We start from the raw sequence: 19,453 nt of genomic DNA, 5'->3' as shown, positions 1-19,453 counted from the left end.
TTTGGTGGTTAACACCACATATCCAAAACATGGGTATACTTATTTACGCTTGAAACCAAAGCAAAATATACACTTAAAACAATTATGGTAGATATTATTATGACAATATCAAGACAGTAAAAAAATACCTGAAGGTGAATGATTTTGTTCACATGGCAGTGGGAGACATGCCAGATGATAAGTAGATGTAGATTTAGAGGAATGCTGTACCCCTTCAGTTTTCATGTGTGTTTCTTCATTAGGAATATTATCACCCAGCAGTTCATCCAAGTCAATATATTCCAACTTAAAGTCAGAAAGTGTTTTGTCCCAGAGAGTTGGTCCCAAAAAGGCAGCTGATACATCCATGGTATACTCATCTGCCCCTTCTTTGTCATCTTTCTCAGTTCTTTTCACTAGCAGAAAGAAAGATAAATATATTTATTGAAAAAAATACATACACAATAACCTATATATAAATTATTTATTTATTTATTTTTAGGCAATTATCAAGTCTTATGCATCCAATATTTTCTAGCAGAGTGATTTCCTAACGTTTCAGCTTATGGACTGTAAAAATTGCAACAAAAGTATTGGGATCAATGCTCCTGAGTGGTTAAAGTAAAATTATCTGTCAATTAAATAACTAAACTAATAACAATATGATTTTGCTGTTTATTTGAAAATCAACAGTAGATTATTTATTTATTTATTATCTTTTTTGTTTTGTTTTTTATTGTTTGTGGACTGGCAAAATCACATCACAATCCCAAATACTGGTCTGTGAACGTGATTAAGACCTACTGTTCCAGAATTTAAAAATATAAAAATTAGCTGCTTCCACATCTAAAAGAAAATAATTTCAATAAAGACTAATAATCCTAATAAATCCTTCTATTATCTAGGAGCAGGTAAAAATCTTAGAATATCAAAAAGATCATGAGAAAAGTTAAAAAAACAAAAAATAATTAATTTCAATATAACTGCTGTTAATATCATTCTGCTCCAAACAATTTAGAGGGTATCTGAAGGTCAATCTTCATTCTGGAACACTGTTTCTCAAATTTTCCAAAGCTTAATTTTCAATCTAATGAATGAAAAAAAAAAAAAAAAAAAAAAAAAGCAAACCATATAGAGTCACATTTATTAAAATAAAAGTGATTTTAATGTCACCCAGTGTCTCTGACCAGTAATTTTTTTTTTTTTTTTTTTTTTTTTACAAAGGTCAAACTGAATGCCAAAGTGCAACCAATACAGTAGTCAAATTATTTTAAATTGTTTTTTTTTTTTTGTTTTTACAACTTGCTGCCATAATTTTCTTTCTGTCAGTGTCCACTGAGTTAGGATTGTTAAGCACTTAAATTTATGAACAACCTGTAATAAAAAGAAAAAACTGGATATTTCCATAAAAATATGCAAATGGCCATAATGCTAAGAAATTTTCAAGGGTTAAAAGAATATGAATAAGTCAGATTATGGGAAGCCTTTGGCTAAGAATGTAAAGAAAAGTAGTAAAGAATTATTTCCTTATGTTAAAACTAGAAAGAAAGGATGAACCCCATTGGCTTGCTATATATGAATGGCATAACCATTGATGATCCTGCTCAAATTACTGACAAACTGAATACTTTGCATAAAACATTTTTTAAGGATGGTAATACCAGAAATACACCAAGTTATAAGTAGGAGATAAATGATTTTTTGATAACAGAAAAAAAAGTTTAAAAGAAATTGTTAAAGCTAAAAGTAAGCAAAGCACCAAGCTGATGGAATCTATACAATTATATTAAAAGAAGCAGAAAAAGAGGTAACCTTTGACTAAAATTATGAGAGCATCTTTGGATTCCCTAAAGACTGGAGATATGTAAATGTGTCTCCTATTCACAAAGGTGGAGTAAATAATCCCAGACCTTTAAGCTTGACTTCTATTCCAGCAAAAATAATGGAGTCAATGGTTAAAAAAATAATGCTGGATCATCATAACAGGAAAGCAGCTATACGAAAATCACAGCATGGATTTGTTAAGGGGAGATCTTGTCTGGCTAAGCTGATTAGCTTCTGTGATGCAATAACAAAGGAACTGGATACAAATAATTCTGATATACTTCAATTTCAGTAAAGCTTTTGACACTGTTCCATATGAAAGACTGCTGTACAAATTGAAGCAGTGTGGTATTAGCAGCAAGTTACTATTATGGATAAAGGAATTGATTGAATGGCAGAAGAGATAGGGCAATTATAAATGGGCACTGATCTTCTTGGATTAACGTTATTAGCGGAGTCCATCACGGTTTTTTTTTTTTTTTCAAAATTTATTATTAATGAAGGCATCTCAATCTTATGCTTATTTCTAAGTTTGCAGATGATAAAAAGTTTGGCAGAGTTGTTAATGACAACTCTGCCAAAGTTAATGACAGGGTTGTTAATGACAGGAGTCAAGGCATACTTCTGCAATTTTTGATTAGTTAACATATTAATTTGTTTTACAAATAGGTTAAATAGGCTTACTAGCATTCATTAGTGTATTTTTTTAAATTTAGCTAGTGACTTTGTAAGTTACTACTCTTACCGCTATCGTATTGGTGTTTTGGCTGGAATATCATAGCATAATCGGTAGCGTAGAAGAATAGAAGGGTTTTAATTGTAATAAATAAGTATTTTGAAGGTTTTAATCACTTTTTGGACATATATCTTTTGTATTTAGCTAAGGATAAACATTGTGATCGTTACAGTATAGCATAACTTGATGATGTATATCTCGAATTTGATAGCTAAGGTATAATTTAAAACTATATAGCGGAATGCTGCATATTACTGCATTAGCTTAGTATAGTATTGTATAATCAAGTATAGTATAGTAAATTAATCAATTAAATTTATTAACCTGATTAATTTTCATTGTTAATTAATTAAATCATATTTAAATGGCAATCGAGCCCCAGACTAGAGCAGCAAAGGACGTGCACAAAGTAGCGGGAGTGCTGTGACTCGAGGGAGAACCGAAGTGGCCGATTCTCAAACGCATCACGGCCTAAAGGGATGTGCAACTTGTGAAATGTTTGCAGATCTTTCTGGGACATGACATGATGTTGTCAAGTGTGTTCAATTTAAGCAGTGGGAAAAAGTTAGGCACCAACTCAGCATTCTTATGGGCCTTTACGAGAGCTTGAAGGATAGAGTAGATGCTGTCGAACTTAAATTGGGGGACCCATCAAGCTCTCAGCTGCCCATATCAATGCCAGAACTTGCACTTGATCATCACGCAACATAGTGGCAACCTTCGGGGCAGAATGTGCTGATCCCACAGGAGATAGTTGTCAGGGAGACAGGAAATATATTGTGAAAAAAGGATAGGTGGAATAGGACCAGGGTATGTCTGTCAGGGGCACAAGTTGATGACATTGTAGAGCAGATGATATCTTTTAAGAGCACAAAGGGAGATACTGTTATATACATTGGCACTAATGACATTAAGGGTAGGAGATCTGCAGATTTACTTAACAAGTTACAGGGCAATGTTGAAAAAAAGTTGAAAAAAAAAAATAGTTGGACTAAGAAAATAACAGAATGGTACCCAAGAGGAGCTAGAAGAAAACCTGGAAGACAAAGGCGGAGATGGATAGATGAAATTCATGAGTTTTTGAGTAGTAAATGGATGGCCAGTGCTCAAAACAGAAGGAACTGGAAAGTTGCTGGAGAGGCCTTCATCCTGCAGTGGATTGAAAATGGCTGATGATGATGATGTTGAAAAAAAAGTTGCGAAGTTAGGGTTAAATTTTAAATTGTCTGCATTTCTGCACAGACATGATAGTAGGGAGTATGTGAGAGCCTTGTCAATCAGTTCAGCCCTGGAGAGATTGTGCAAGGCTCATGGGGTAGAATTTTTCCCAGCGTGGTCTGTGCTTGTTAACAGGAGAGATTGTTTCTATAGGGATGTGATACACTGAAATAGAAAGGGTGCAAGAATATTTGCTGATGCTACCAAGGCAGTGTTATGTGGGTCAGAAAACTGCTAGCTTGGGGGAAAGGGATTCGCAGACTAACAGATTAACGGTAGCCACAGACAGAGGTAAAAGTGATTCTTGCACTGCTTCTATTGGAATGAGGAGCAGCCTGCAAAGTGAGGTACTGGGGATTTCAAGAGATGCTGGGAATCATCATGGAACAAGTAAATACATGGGTCGTGTTAGGGTAACTAAGAGTAAGAATACGTGTATATACTTGCATGTACACCAATGCTAGGAGTATAGTAAATAAACTTCATGAATTTGAAGTGCTGATCAAGATATCAAAAGCGGATATTGTTGGGATATCAGAGACATGGTGCCACACGGATATAAGCAGTGCAGAATTTGTATTTGGGAAGTACAATGTAAAGGACAGATGGGACAGGAAGGGAGAAGGGGTTATGCTGTTAGTTAAGAAACACAAAATCTAAGGAAGTGCATCCAAATGACACTGGTGGATAATGCAATGTTGAGTCAGTGTGGTGTGACATAAGCACTGGGAAAGGGAAAATGAGAGAAAGTGTGTGTTGTTATAGACCTAATGAATCTGATGAGTATAATTGTGCAGAGAAATAGACTGGGCCAGTAAATCAGAATATCTTATAATGGGGGATTTTCACTTTCCAGATACTGACTGGGACTTGTGGGTTGGTCACTTGCACACTAGCAAGACTTTTGTGGATTTATTGGATGACTGTTTTCTACAGTAACATGTTCGAGAGGCAACCAGAGGGAGTAATACTATTGATCTGATTATCAGCAGTGATTCTTCATGCGTTAAAGAATCTGCAGATAAAGGAACAATTAGGTGGCAGTGATCACAGTGTACTGATGTGGGATTTAATGAAAGATGTAACTACCAACAGGGGTAAGGGTTTTTGCTTTCGTAAAGGTGACCACAGTGGTCTCAAAGAGTTTTTAAATTCTATACTGTGGGAACAACTGATGATGTTACCAATGGTGAATTCTAAATGGGAAGCCTTCAGGGACGTAATCTTGGAGGGTACTACACTTTTCATACCAAATAAGAAATACTGTTCAAAGTTCAGGCCTAAATTTCTGTCAGATGAATTAATGAGGCTTGTGGTAGAGAAGAAAAGAATGGAATGCATAAAAATTATCAGTTGACACAGAAGCCTAGGGCAGATATAAGCTAGTCTGTAATCAAGCCACAAAAGATGTTAGGCAGGTGAAGGCAGATTACGAGAAATCTTTGGCAAAGGATGCAAAGAAAAACAGCAAAGAGTTCTTTACTTATGTAAACTCTAGAAGGGGGATGAATAGATTTGTCCGCTTAGCATCGATGGTTTGACTATAGATGATAATGCTCAGGTAGCTGATAAACTGAATAAGTATTTTGCATCTACATTCACACATGAGGAATTATTCAAGGAGAGTAATGCCATAAGTTTATCAAACTCTAACAGGGAGCTAAGTGATTTTGTAATAACTGAGAGCAAAATGGAGGAGAAATTGTTGAAGTTAAACATAAGGATGGCACCTGGGGTGGATGGGATCTATCCAGTTATATTAAGGAGGCAGCAAAGGAAGTAAGCAAACGCTTAGCCATAATTATGAAAGTTTCCTTGGACTCAGGGGAGGTCCCGTGGATCGGAGATGCGCAAAAGTGTCTCCAATTCACAAAGGGGGGGGGGATCAAAGGGTGACGGGAGTAATTACAGACCTGTTAGTCTAACTTCTGCTCCAAGGAAAATAATGGAGTCACTGGTTGAGGAAGCGATGCACGATCATCTGGGCAAGGATGCTGTTATAGTTCAGACACAGCATGGGTTTGTTAAGGGGAGTCTTTGACAAATTTGATTGGATACTATGATGTGGTCACAAAAGAACTGGATGGAAAGAATAATTTTGATATCATATACTTGGATTTTAGGAAAGTTTTTGATACTGTGGCACGTGGAAGACTACTGTACAAACTGGAGCAGTATGGCATTAAAGGCAAGTTGCTACAATGGATAAAAGGATGGTTGAGTGGGAGAAGACAGAATGGTAATAAATGGATACTGCTCTTCATGGACTAATGTCATTAGTGGAGTCCCCCAAGTTTTGGTGTTGGGCCCATTGTTTTTTTATATATTTATCAATGATATTCATGAAGGTATATCAGATTTAATGTTCAAGTTTGCAGATGATACAGATGTTGGCAGGGTTGTCAATGACAGTAATCATAGTATGCTACTGCAACAAGATCCAGAAAAGTTGAGCAGATGGACTGAGATGTTTTGTTTGTTTTGTTATTTGGTTTTTTAGGAGCATTAGTAACTAAGGCCATATTGCTCCGGGAATATGCGGTGGTCATTCCCTGACCTTTCCGCATCCTCCGTATTTGGTGGTGACGGGCTCGAACCCCGGTCTAATCAAGAAGCGTATGCTACGCACTGCTGCTCCTTCCCACCTGGCTACGGAGGCGCCTGATGGACTGAGAGGTTTCAACTGAAGTTTAACATTGACAAATGTAAAGTACTGTATATGGATAGCAGTAACCCAAGATTAACGTACCAACTGGGTGGTACTACACTCAGGTTGGTGGAGAATGAAAAGGACCTGGGGGTAATTGTGCAGTCAGATATGAAGTTTTCTGAGTAGTGCAAAAATTCTGTGTGAGTAGCTCATGGTGTCTTATCAATGATATACAGGAATTTTGCTAGCAGGTATAAGGGGGTGATTGTCACCTTATATAAGGCAATGGTCAGGCCACATCTTGCGTACTGTATACTGGTCTGTAGGCCTCATTTTAGGAAAGATGTAGAGCTGCTGGAACAAGTACAGAGAAGGGCATGAGATTGGTGAGTGGAACAAAGGGTTGGTGTTACCAAGAAAGGCTTAAGTTCTGCAAACTGCAGCTTCTGGAGACTAGGCAACTGTGAGGTGATCTAATTGAGGTGTATAAGTCCTTGAATGGATTGAGCAAGCTCAATGCTAATGGGATTTTTCCTATTGCTCAGATTACTCACCTGAGGGGGCATAAATTCAAATTGAGGAAAGACAATTGTAGAAATCGGTCCTTGACATTGTCACAGACATTCTCTCAGATATGCCAGACAAGCTGTACTTGCTACCTGGGAGTCTAAAACGCTGATGGAACTGATATTCGGGTGACACTCAAGTCAAGTGGACCCAATTTCGGCGAAGTCCGGACGGTCTGTGACAGCCAAATCCTCTGCTTGCACCTTCACGATGGTGGGACTGTTAGTAATCCTGTGTATAACCTCCATGCACAAGTACATGGTGGGTGACCACCCAGGTGTGAACCAACGTAAGCAGGGGTCGAGGTGTGGTGCCCACACCACATGGAGGAACGCCGCCCCTCTATGTTACCAGGCAGTACTAGGTGGTAGATGACTCTCATCAACCGGTGAAATACCACCACTTTGCTTATTGGAGGCTTGAAGTGGTAGAACCCATGTTTAGTCTCTAGAGCTAAGTTCCGGTCAACCCTTCCCTATCTCTTCCATCATGCAGTATGATTGATGACTTTTGAGGTTATGATGAATGCCGTGGCTAGATCCAATATTCCTTACATTTCGAGGGTACAACTCCAAAACGGTGTTCGCAAGCTGGCCGCTAGTTAGTACGCCGGACCGAACCTATTGGTAACTCTCTAGGAGGCTTCCGAATCAGCTAGTGTATAATCTTGCTACCTCTACTCTGCCAGATAGTGACTGGAGGGAGTCTGAGTAGTGTGTATGCGGGGAGCATTGTCGAGGCCACGTTATATCAAGGATCTGGGTATATTCTTACCACGTGTACGCCATATCCAAAAATTTCATTACTTCATACAGCATGTCCCACCCACTTTTTTCTTAATATTGAATACAACATGAATTGTCAAACTAATAGAGCAAGCTTATTTGCGAAGAGATCTAAATCTCCCAAGCACTTCCTAATTCATTTTACAAATATACGTGGTCTCAATTCTAATCTCAACGATGTCCATTTCCACTTGCAGTCTGCCAAACCCCATGTACTTTTTCTGACAGAATCTCAGTTATCGGTTCATTCAACTACTGCTCATCTCAGATGCCCAAATTATTCGCTTTATGATTCCTTTCGCCTCAAAGGTGGTACTTGTGCATATGTCCGTTCTGATATTCCCTGTCAGAGACTTGGCAATTTGGAATCTCCTCTCTTTGATCTTCTCTGGCTTAAAATCTCTCTACCTCGTTGTGTCAAATTCATCTGTTGTCTCTACTGTTCTCCCAACTCCGCTAATCACTTGGAGCTCTTTGACTTCCTCTCTTTGCAACTTGACTTTCTCCAGTCCAACTTTTCTAATAGTGAGGTAATTTTCCTTGGTGATTTTAATGTTCACAACTCCAGCTGGCTTCCATTTTCTAGTCGCACCGACCCAGCAAGTCGAGATGCTGAGGCTTTTGCAATTACTAATGATCTAGCACAGATTGTTCATTTACCTACAAGAATACCGGACAATCCTAATCATACAGCCAAGACGCTTGATCTTTTTCTCACTAACAACCCTTCTAAGTACACAGTCGAAGTGAGAGGTTCTTTAGGCACTTCAGATCACAACTTGGTGATTGTCTCTTCTCCAATGGAACCTTTATCTCATGGCTATTCCCAACCTTTTGTTTGGCATTACAAGAATGCAAAATGGGATGACCTGCGAGACTTCTTTTCTTCTTTTCCTTGGTCGGATTACTGTTTCAAAACTTCTGATGTCAACGTTTGCTCAGATCGTGTCAGTGGAATTATTCTTGCAGGAATGGAATCCTTTATCCCACACTCCACTTTAAAATCTCGTCCTTTATCTAAACCTTGGTTTTCCAATAAATGTGCTAAGGCTATTCAAAAGAAGAATGTTGCATATCTTAATTGGCTTGTTTCTAATTCTTCAGTTTCATTTTCTGCTTACACCAAAGCCCGCAACAATTGTAAAGCAGTTATTAATCAGTCCAAACTAGAGTTTGAACAGGCTAAGAGTAGAAAACTTGCTTCTTGCACTAATGGTAGCCGAACATTCTGGTCTCTTGCCAAAGCTATTGGCCGCAACGTTTGCCCATCTCTGCTCTCACCTCTGTCCAAACCAGATGGTTCTGTTGTCACTTCAGCCAAGGATAAAGCTGAACTGCTAGCATCCCATTTTTCTTCCAGCTCATGTATTAATGATCTTGGTAAAACACCTCCCACCATTCCCAACACGCTCCATTCAATGCCTCCTGTGGTCTTCCGTCAGAAGGATTTTGATGAATCTTGATGCTAAGAAAGGTCCAGGTCCTGATGGTATTTCTCCACTTTTTCTCAAAACCTGTGCTCCTGAACTTACTCCTATTTTTGCTGCCTTTTTTCACTTTCTTATTCCAAAGGTGTTTTTCCTTCTGCTTGGAAATTTGCTCATATCCAGCCAGTTCCTAAAAAGGGTGACAAATCCCTCCCATCCAATTATCGTCCCATTGAAATTTCTTCTACTCATTCTAAAGTAATGGAGAAATCAATTAACTGCCAACTCTTAAACTACCTAGAAACCTTCCGTCTGATCAACGATCGCCAGTATGGATTCCGTCAGTGTCGATCCACTGGTGATATTCTGGCTTATGTTACCCATTTATGGACTAATTCAATGGAAAGGTTCGGTGAAACACAACTAGTTGCTCTTGACATCTCAAAGGCTTTTGATCGTGTTTGGCATAAAGGTCTTCTAAACAAGCTTCCATCTTATGGTTTGCCGACTGTTTTTAGTAATTGGTTGCATTCCACTTTCCATTTTGAGAAACTTTGTCCTGCTCAATCAGCTTCAACTTCTCGAAAATCTGCTACCAATTTCTTAAATTCCGATCTTCAGGTAATTCTCCAGTGGAGCAAAGACAACTTAGTTGATTTCAACCCTTCTAAAACTCAGTCTTGTCTTATATCTCGCAAAAAGGATTCTTCTGCTCCTATGCTTATCTTTGGTGACATTCCGATTTCCAGGCAAAATGATATATCTCTTTTGGGTATTACTCTGACTTCTAATCTCTCTTGGGACAAGCACATTACAAATATTGCTTCCTCTGCATCTAAAAAACTTGGTTTTCTCTTTTGCTCTCGGTGTTACTTTTCTTCCAAACAGCTGCTCACTCTGTATAAATCGCAAATCCGCCCTGCCATGGAATATTGTTCCCATATCTGGGGTGGTGCCCCCTAAACCTCTCTCAGGCTTCTTGTTTCCATTCAGAAGAGGGCAGTTAGGTTAATTAATGATTCATCTCTAACAGAGTCTCTCCACTCGCTTTCTCATAGACGTACTGTTTCTGCTGCATGCCTCTTCTACAGATACTTCCATGGGCACTGTTCTCCTGAATTGGCTTCTATAATTCCCGCTCTCTCTTTCAAAACAGTCCGAACACGTGCCGCCACCAGCCAACATCCATTTACTGTCCAACTTCAAACCCACAGAACCAACTTTTCATCTTCCTCATTTATTCATTCAACTGCCATTTTCTGGAACAACCTTCCTTCATACGTATTTCCTGAAAATTAGAATCTACAGAAGTTCAAGTGCAATGTCAACAAATATCTTCTTTCGTCTTCTCAACCTCCAACCCAAGCACGGTACTAAGTACTATAGGTTCTAATACCTCTCGTGTTTGGGGTTTACATAAAAAAAAAAAGATGTGCAGAAATTTGCCTTTAGCCAGTGGGTGGCTGTTGTTGGAACACACTTTCATCTGTTGTAGTGGAGGTCAGCAACTTAAATAAGTTCAAAGCAGAACTAAACAAACATTTGGGGTGAATGGTTGGATGAAATGGGAAGGGTGGTTTTTTTTTTTTTTTTTTGGCTGATGTTATATAAGCTTGCTTTCTTTCATCATATGCCTCTACTAAAGCTAATAAGGTCTAGAAAAATTAGGCAGATGGGTTGAGAAGTGGCAATTCAGGTTTAACATTAATAAATGCAAAGTACTACATATGGGCAACAGTAACTTCAAAATAACATACAATTTGGGTAGTACCACATTCACAACAGTGGAGAATGAAAGACCTAGGGGTAATTGCACAGTCTGACATGATATGACTGCTCATGCAGTTCTATCAATGATATATAAGAATTTTTCCAGCAGGGACAAGGGAGTGATTATCCCACTGTATAAAGCAATGGTTAGGCCAAACTTTAAGAATGATGTGGATCTCTTGGAACAGATGCAAACAAGAGCAACCAGATTAGTTAATGATAAAGAAGGGTACTCTTAACAAGAGACTTCAGCTCTGCAAATTGCAGCACTTGGAAACTAAGTACCTGCAAGGAGACTTGTTTGTTTGTAGGCTTTATGGCAAATGGGCAACAAGGCCATAATTCACCCTGAAGAGACCTAATCAAAGTGTTTAAAAGTTTAAATGGTTTGGGTAAACTAAATACTAGTGGCATCTTTACTCTTTCTCAGACAACACGTAAGGGGACATGAACTGAAACAGGATGGCTGCAGAACATATGTGTGGAAACTTGTTTTCAGTACAAGAGTAACTGATTGGTGGAAGAAACTTCCATCTGGTGTTTAGAAGTAGATAGTTTGAATAAATTTAAGAAAGCATTAGACATTATTATGTTGAAGGAGGATAGATGAAGTGGGTATTGTTTTGTTTTGTTTTGCCTGATGCTTTAATATAAGCTTGTTTCCTTGCATTATTTGCCACTACTAATAATACTCATCTTTTGCATTTTTGTTCAGACATATTTGAAAGGATTGGACCCTTCCTTTTAATTACACAAATCAACAAATATGAAACAATGTGATATGAAAGAGATGTGATAAACTTGTTTAATTGAGCATACTCCAACATTTGGACTCAATGCACATGACTGAGACCCCCTCCCATACATCCCCACTATTTTCACCCAAGTATTTTGGGTAGACAATCTATATATGTATTTTTATTTTATTTATTTATTTTTTTTTTTTCAATGACTTCCCCTTTGGACTGAGAAAACACTGAGAAAAATCTCTGAAAATCTAGGTTTCTGGGAACTAAGACCTTCAGTACAGTTGCTCAAACGAAAAAAAAATTATTCTTGGTGGTGAAGGGGGAAGAGACATCTTTGCAGTTAACCTTTATGGATTTATAATCCATTATACCACTTTGAGCTATTTCATATTATGCAAAAATGTGTCTTGAAAAAAGTTTGGTTGCCTGTAAATTTTTTCATGTTGTCCATTAAAATAATGTTCAACAGTTGGCAATAATGGGTGAGATCCTATCTATCTGCAAGGGATCTCTTACATCATTAGCAATAAAATCATTTGATCTGTAGTCACAATGGAGAAAAATTCAGTCAAAAGTTGTGATGCATACCTGCTGACTTTTAAATATCAGTATGTAGAAAACTTTTAACAACACTCTGGAATATTTCTTCCAAATTAATAATATTAAGTAATTATTGTATGTTACTGGTTCCCAGTGCAGTGGCCACCAATAAAAGGTTGTGTGTCCATCTAAATATTCCTGTATCGAACACAAGCATCCAAATGAAATAACCAAAAAGAATGAAGGAACTAGAAGCTGATCCATTGTACACACATTCACCATTATAGCCAACAAGAAAGTCTGCTTTTAGTATTCATTTAATAGCAGTGAATTGCAACAAGAAAGCACAAATGCTAATCTGTATCTCCATTTTATATACTGATTAATACTGCTGCTTCTCACTGCGAATCTCCATAAGTACTGCATTTGATATTTTATTTGTAAATGTTTATTTGCAGATAGATCAATAAAAATGTTCTTCAATACCAGTCTTGAAATAATTTGTGCTTGAATTTTCTGTATGGAAAAATATAATTTGTAAGTCTGTTGTCTCATACTGGATCCAGTAATAAGCAGCATCCAGTAAGAAACATCATCATCTGTCATCGTTCCGCTACCCCATGGGTCGACATATGAAGCCTCACCACCATGCCCTGTCCATGTACTTCTCTCTGTCACTGATTTCACTCCAGTTTCCTCCTCTTAATGACATCGGTCTTTATCATGTCTTGGCATCTCATTCTTGGTCTTTTGTCCCTTAATTGTAAATCAAACATTCTTCTTGGCAAATGCCTCTCATTCATCCTCCTGATATGTCCAAACCATTTCAAACAGGACCTTTCAATCCTATTCTGGAGATTTTCAACCTGAAGTCTCTCCCTAATCACATCACTGCTGATTTTGTCGCATCTTGTTTTTCTGGCTATGCTCCTCACAAATCTCATTTCTGCCCCCTGAATTCTGCTTTCATCCTTTTTCCTCACAGTCCAAGTTTCAGATGCATATATCAGAATTGGTGCGTAATACATAGCCTTCTTACACTTCAGTGGTATGTTCCAGTTCCAGATCAGATCTCGTCTGCCTATAGAAATTCCCACCCGCTTATATCCTTCTACTTATTTCTTTGTCTATCACTCCAGTCTTTGTAATGATACTTCCTAGATACTTGAAGTTAACCATTTTTAGCTCTTTCCCTTCCATTGTAATGTATCCATCAAGCTCACCACTCCTCTTAAGAACCATTACTTTCCTCTTCTCCTGACTGAAAATCAGTCCAAATTCATTGGTCATACTAGCCCATATATCAACTTGCCATTGCACTTGTTCCCTGCTCTCTCCCCATATGCAGAGGTCATCTGCGAAGAGTGACTTTCATCTGGTCTTGTTCAAGTTGTTCCACCACTCTACATTGCACATCATTCATGGCAGCTATGAATAATAGTGGTGATAGGATGCCTCCTTGCCTCAATCCTGATATTATTTCGAAGCTCTCCATCAACCCCCACCACTGTTCTTACTTTGCTCACTGTATTGATACACATTCTCAATTCTCTTCACAAGATTCCTCTATCCCCAAGTTTTGCAAAACCTCCCACACTTTCTCTCTCTTTATGGCATAAAACACTTTCTTTATATCCAAAAATGCCATCCATAATTCTTTGTGTTCATAACACTTTTCCATCAGTTGCCTGATGCAGAAAATTAGATCCACCATTGATCTGCCAGGCCTAAAGCCATACTTGTTCCTCAGCCATCCTATTTTCAAGCATTCCTCTTATCTTCCGTTCTAACACTCTCTCATACAGCTTACTCACATGTGATGTCAGTGTAATACCTCTATAATTGGAACACTTTTTCCTGTTCCCCTTCTTGAACAATGGGATGATCAAACCTTTCCAGTCCTTCGGCACCTGTCTCTCATCCCAGATCTTACGGAACAGTCTGTATGTCCACACTATTCCTGCCTTGCCTGTAGCCTTCAACATCTCTCTCCATTTATCTCATCCATACCAGCAGACTTACCTGTCTTGATGTATTTCCATGCCTACCTTCTACATTATTCCAAGTCAAGTCTGCTGCTCTCTCCGTATCTTCTCTTCCATCCCCTCTTCTACGATCAACCTGTCTTTGTCCCTTTTGCTGGCTGTCCTGCACATTTCAAAATACTTCTTCCATGTTTCTCTTATCTCTTCATCCTTGGTTATTAGGTTCTCATTCTCATCCATCAAGTATTTGCTCTGTTCACCATCTCTTCTTCTATTCCTCATCATACCATACAGCATCTTTTTATTTTATTACCGTCGATATCTTGTCATAGGGTTTCACTCCATTCTTCCAACCACAGTCTTCTCTCCTTGTTAACTATCCTCTTAGCCTCTCTCTTCACAGTTTCATATCTCTTTATTCTCATCATTTCTGTTTTGAAAGTAGGTCCTGAATGCATTATTCTTGATTTTCACAGCCTCTCTCATCCTATCATTACAATAGATGATAGGTAACTTTCATGGGGTTTCTTTCCATCTCCCTCTATTGTTTGTCCTTCCACAAATCTGCTCTGTCAGTCCTACTATAGTCTTTGAATGCTTTCCATTCTAATTCCATGCTGTTCACCATTGTCTTAGGTACAACCTTCCTGAACTCTTCTCTGAACATCGCCCCCTTTTCCCTCTTCTTTCAATTTCCACACCCTTACTCAGTTCTCTCTCTCTCTTGTTATTTTGATCTTCTTCAATTTAGGGAATCTTAAAACTCCAACAACTAACCTGTGATCACTACCCAAGGAGACACTAGAAATGACCTTGATGTCCACTAGTCTTCTGTGACGCTCTTTATTCATAAGTAATAGTCAAGGAGGGATTCCTGTTGACCATCCCAACCATATCTTATCACTTTGTGACTCTTTCTCTTCTTGAACCAGGTGTTTCCTATGACCAAGCTGTTCCATCAACAGAAATCCAACAGCCTGTCACCATCATCATTCCTAGGTCCCCAACCATGCAGATCCATAATGTATTCTAGTCCTTGTCTCTCCATTTTAACTTTTGCATTCAGGTCACCCATGATGACAATATCTCCACCTGTGATGTTCTCTTCGAGCTTGTCCTCAAACTCCAGCTTCTCCATTTCTTCACAACTGGTTTGCGGTGTGTAACGTTGTACTATCTTCAATGTTTCGCTGTCATTCATTTGCAGTTTAATTGACATGAGTCTGTTGCTGATATTATTCACCTCCAGTAGCCTTTCCTTAATCCTGTGGTCTATAATTGATGGCTACACCCTTCCTTCCTACATCACCCCCAGACCAATATAGGTAATAGCCTCCTCATAACTCTGTACACCCATTTCCTTTCCATTTTGATTCACTCAATCCAAGTATGTTTATTTTCTGTCCTTTAAGATGCCCACACACTCCTCAATTTTTCCTGGCAATGCCATAATACTGAGTGTGGCTAGTTTAATATACGTCGTCATCAGCTGATCTTGTTGGTTGCAGATACCACCATGTCCGAGTTAGTTAGGTTTGAAGCTTCTTTTTCTATTGAAGGCAATAAATTTAAGTTGCCGATCTGCCAAACCTGTTGCAACCATATTGATGTGGTAGCTCTTATTCAATGGTGAAGCTTCCTCGTGATGTCGCAGTTCTATCCATATACAGGCAGGCCTCGCTTAACGCGAGTTCGATTAACACGGTTTTCAGTTACCGCGATTGGAAAAAATGATACCACTTTTTACTTTACGCGATTCAAATTTCCAGTTAACGCGATCTTTTATTTCTGATAGTTGAAAAAGATTCGAATCGCGCACTAAATGTCTGACTGCCAATAAACAAGCGTTTGTCCGCTTCCCGCCTCAGTGTGTTCCATCAACTAAGTAGACGTGTTACTTGTTTGTCTCCACCTAATAAAGTCACGTGCAGACGTATTTAAAAATTCTAATTTTCTACCCTTGTTAATTATGGATAAAAGAAACAGTGAAAAACAACGTGATTGTAATAAAAAAAAGCGAAAAGTTATTACTTTAGCTGATAAACTTGAAGTTATTAAAAAACATGAACGTGGTGCAAACCATGCGAAAATCGTAAGAGATCTAGGATACAGTGAGTCTACCATACGACCTATCTTGAGCCGTAAGAACGAATATAAAGAGAAAGGTAAAGTTTCATCATCTTCTTTTGTCTTACAAAATACCAGAAACAGAACTCTAATAATGATTGAAATGGAAAGTCTTTTATCAATTTGGATAGAAGATTGCAATCAAAAAAGAATTCCATTATCTAAGGACAATATTCAGAGCAAAGCTATTAACCTTTTTACTAAGCTCAAAGAAACAAAATATCAAGGGGAGACTGAAATGTTTGTTGCTAGTTCAGGGTGGTTTGGACGTTTCAAAAATCGAGCACGACTGCATAATGTTAAAGTAACAGGGGAAGCTGCTAGTGCTGATGAAGATGCTGCAGCCAAATTTCCTGCAGAATTGCAAAAAATCATTCAGGATACTGAATACGACAATCGGCAAATATTTAATGTAGACAAAACGGGCGTATTTTGGAAACGGATGCCAACTAAAACTTATTTGGCTGCAAATGAAGCATCACAACCTGGGTATAAAGTCTCAAAAGATCGACTAACACTTTTATTAGGAGGTAACGCTGAAGGTGATTTTAAATTGAAACCCATGCTTGTGTACAGTGCACAAAATCCTAGGGCTTTAAAAGGATACAGCCATCGCACTCTTCCAGTCATTTTTCGTTCAAATAAAAAAGCATGGATGACCAAAGCCCTATTTGAAGACTGGTTTACGTCTTATTTCTGTCCAACAGTTGAAGCCTATTGCAAGAAAAATAATCTTACTTTTAAAGCTCTGTTGCTTTTAGATAATGCACCTGCACATCCTTCTGCACTTGGTGACTTAAATGAAAATGTGAAAGTTGTTTTTTTACCGGCGAATACGACTTCGTTATTGCAACCCATGGACCAGGGGACGATTGCAACTTTCAAGGCTTACTATCTCCGCAGAACCTTTGCACAGGCACTTGAAGCTATAACAGGAGATAATGCAATTTCTGTACCAGAATTTTGGAAAAAATATAACATACGATTGGCCATTGAAAACATTCATGCAGCATGGGAAGAAGTGACAGCCAGCAATATGAGAGCAGTTTGGAAGCATCTTTTACCCCGCGCAAACGATTTTACTTGCTTCAAAGATGCAGTTCAAAAAGTTATTGAGGACAACTAATATTGGTAATGAACTTGGTTTCAAAGGCTTGGATGAGGCTAACGTTCGAGAATCACTGAATTCGCATTTAGAACAGCTAAGTGACAATGATCTCCTTCAAATAGAACAACAGCGTGCGCACGAAGAAGCTGAAGAAAAAGAGTGTGAGCCAGATGAAAATGTTACCTCAAAGGAGATAACGGTAAAAGAACTAGGCAAAATCTTTCGTATCACAGAGAACCTTAAACAAAAGGTAATGGATGTTGATCCTAACATCGAAAGAAGCATGTTATTTCGCCAGGGCCTAGAGAAGCTTGTTGTCTGCTATCGGAAATTGTATGATGAAAAAACGAAAGCCAAAACTGTTCAAACGACTGTGTTCAAATATTTCTGTAGCAAATAGTTAGTTTCTCCATTATATATTTTGAACAATAAACATTTAATTCTATAATTTTTATTATCTTTTACATGGCATGCAGTTAAAAAGTTATTTAAAAGGTATTATTTAAAATTATTTAAAATTCTTTATGGACATTCCAGAAGGTCAAGTACCAATTATAATTTTTCCTATTGGTTATGATATTCGATTAATGCGTTTCCGTTTTGCGCGATGCGCTCGCGGGACGAATTAATCGCGTTAATCGAGGCCCACCTGTATATCCAAATCAAACTTTAATTTGTATGTCTTGATATTCCCTATCCCCTTCTTCCCAGATTCAAATAACCCTTCAACTGTTATCTATTGTAAAGATGTAAATTAACAATTTTATGCAATTTATGACAATTTGCTAGTCACCACTGAGCAAGCACAGTAAGAAACAACAGACTTAAATTCACCGAGTGAGAAAAAGAATACTACTTCACTGATATGAAAGGAAAATGTCTTTGCATGTTATGCAACTAGTATTGCAACTACAAAAAAACATAATAATCACATTCTAGGAAATACTTTATATGCAACTAAGACTGCAATTGCAAAAAAACATAATACCAAGTCATTTTGGTAAAAGACAAATCAGTTTGTTTGTTTTTTTTTGATACCCTCCAAAATTTAGTACTGAGAAAGAATAAAGTAAATGAGTGAAAATCTAAATTGGCACTACACATATCAATCTTCACTAAATCTGTTAACATATCACCACAGGGGCTCACATCTGATGAGTATGGGCTTGGCAAACCCAGGGTCCTGAGCTGGATATCATCATTCTTCTCTTTCTTCGTGATTCCCTTCTACTTCTGAGACTCTCTCTCTCTCTCTCAGGGAATTTTTTTTTGTTTTAGATGGTGCAGCATAAGCCTCAGACTTCCTCGCACTATATGGCTAATAATAATAATAATATCCACAAATGTCAACAGTGCATCCATCAAAATAGCTCATTTGTCAGCAACAAAAGACATTTCTTGACAGTGAACTTTTAAAAGAAGCATTTCTAAGCAGTTTTAAATTTTTTTCGTCTGAAATAGAAAATTACAATTGGCTAATAATGCTATCATGCACAAAATAAGTGATTTCAAATGAAAAGTCAGTTAACTCTGCAATCATCATGTGGAAAACAATAAGTCCACCAGCATATTTAAAGCTTGTTGACCAATCATGGGCAACAGATTTAAATATGCTGGTGGACTATTGTCATTACTTCATAAGTGATGCTGGAGAACTTTATAGTTTCCATGTGATTTTAGATCATCTGTAGGGTTAGCAAGCTAGCAATCTAAGTAATTTGCACATGAATTGATCTGGAGGACAATGATCATCCACATGACCATTAGTTACAATTCCAGTTTCAGAGCATGGTCTTCTTGTTCAGTGTGTAATTACAGAGTAATTTTATTCTGGTCCTATTATGATTTTGGTTATATAGTGCAGCACTCCTGCTCACTGTATAATCACAGTTATTTTATTTATGTGTAACTAAATGTTGCATTGGCAGGGGCAGATGGATCTACTACCCTGGGCCCAGACATCGAGTTGGGGAGGGGGTACTGCCATA

The 19,453-nt window shown here is 38.0% G+C and overlaps 1 protein-coding gene across 2 annotated transcripts in view; it reads right to left on the bottom strand.

Annotated features, from left to right (window-relative positions):
- Pdp1 (PAR bZIP family member Pdp1) overlaps window positions 1–19,453 on the bottom strand; it is a 114,232-nt gene that overhangs the window by 64,532 nt on the left and 30,247 nt on the right. For both annotated transcript variants that reach the window (XM_090370572.1, XM_090370571.1), the window contains exon 2: window positions 129–395. In XM_090370572.1, the coding sequence (XP_090226698.1) occupies window positions 129–395 (267 nt within the window). The remainder of the gene's footprint in view (window positions 1–128; window positions 396–19,453) is intronic.

This window comes from Mastigoproctus giganteus, chromosome 3, assembly GCF_048544385.1.
Source record: "Mastigoproctus giganteus isolate SK-2022 chromosome 3, ASM4854438v1, whole genome shotgun sequence".
Classification (NCBI taxonomy): domain Eukaryota; kingdom Metazoa; phylum Arthropoda; class Arachnida; order Uropygi; family Thelyphonidae; genus Mastigoproctus; species Mastigoproctus giganteus.
This window is presented reverse-complemented; position numbering and strand designations above follow the sequence as displayed.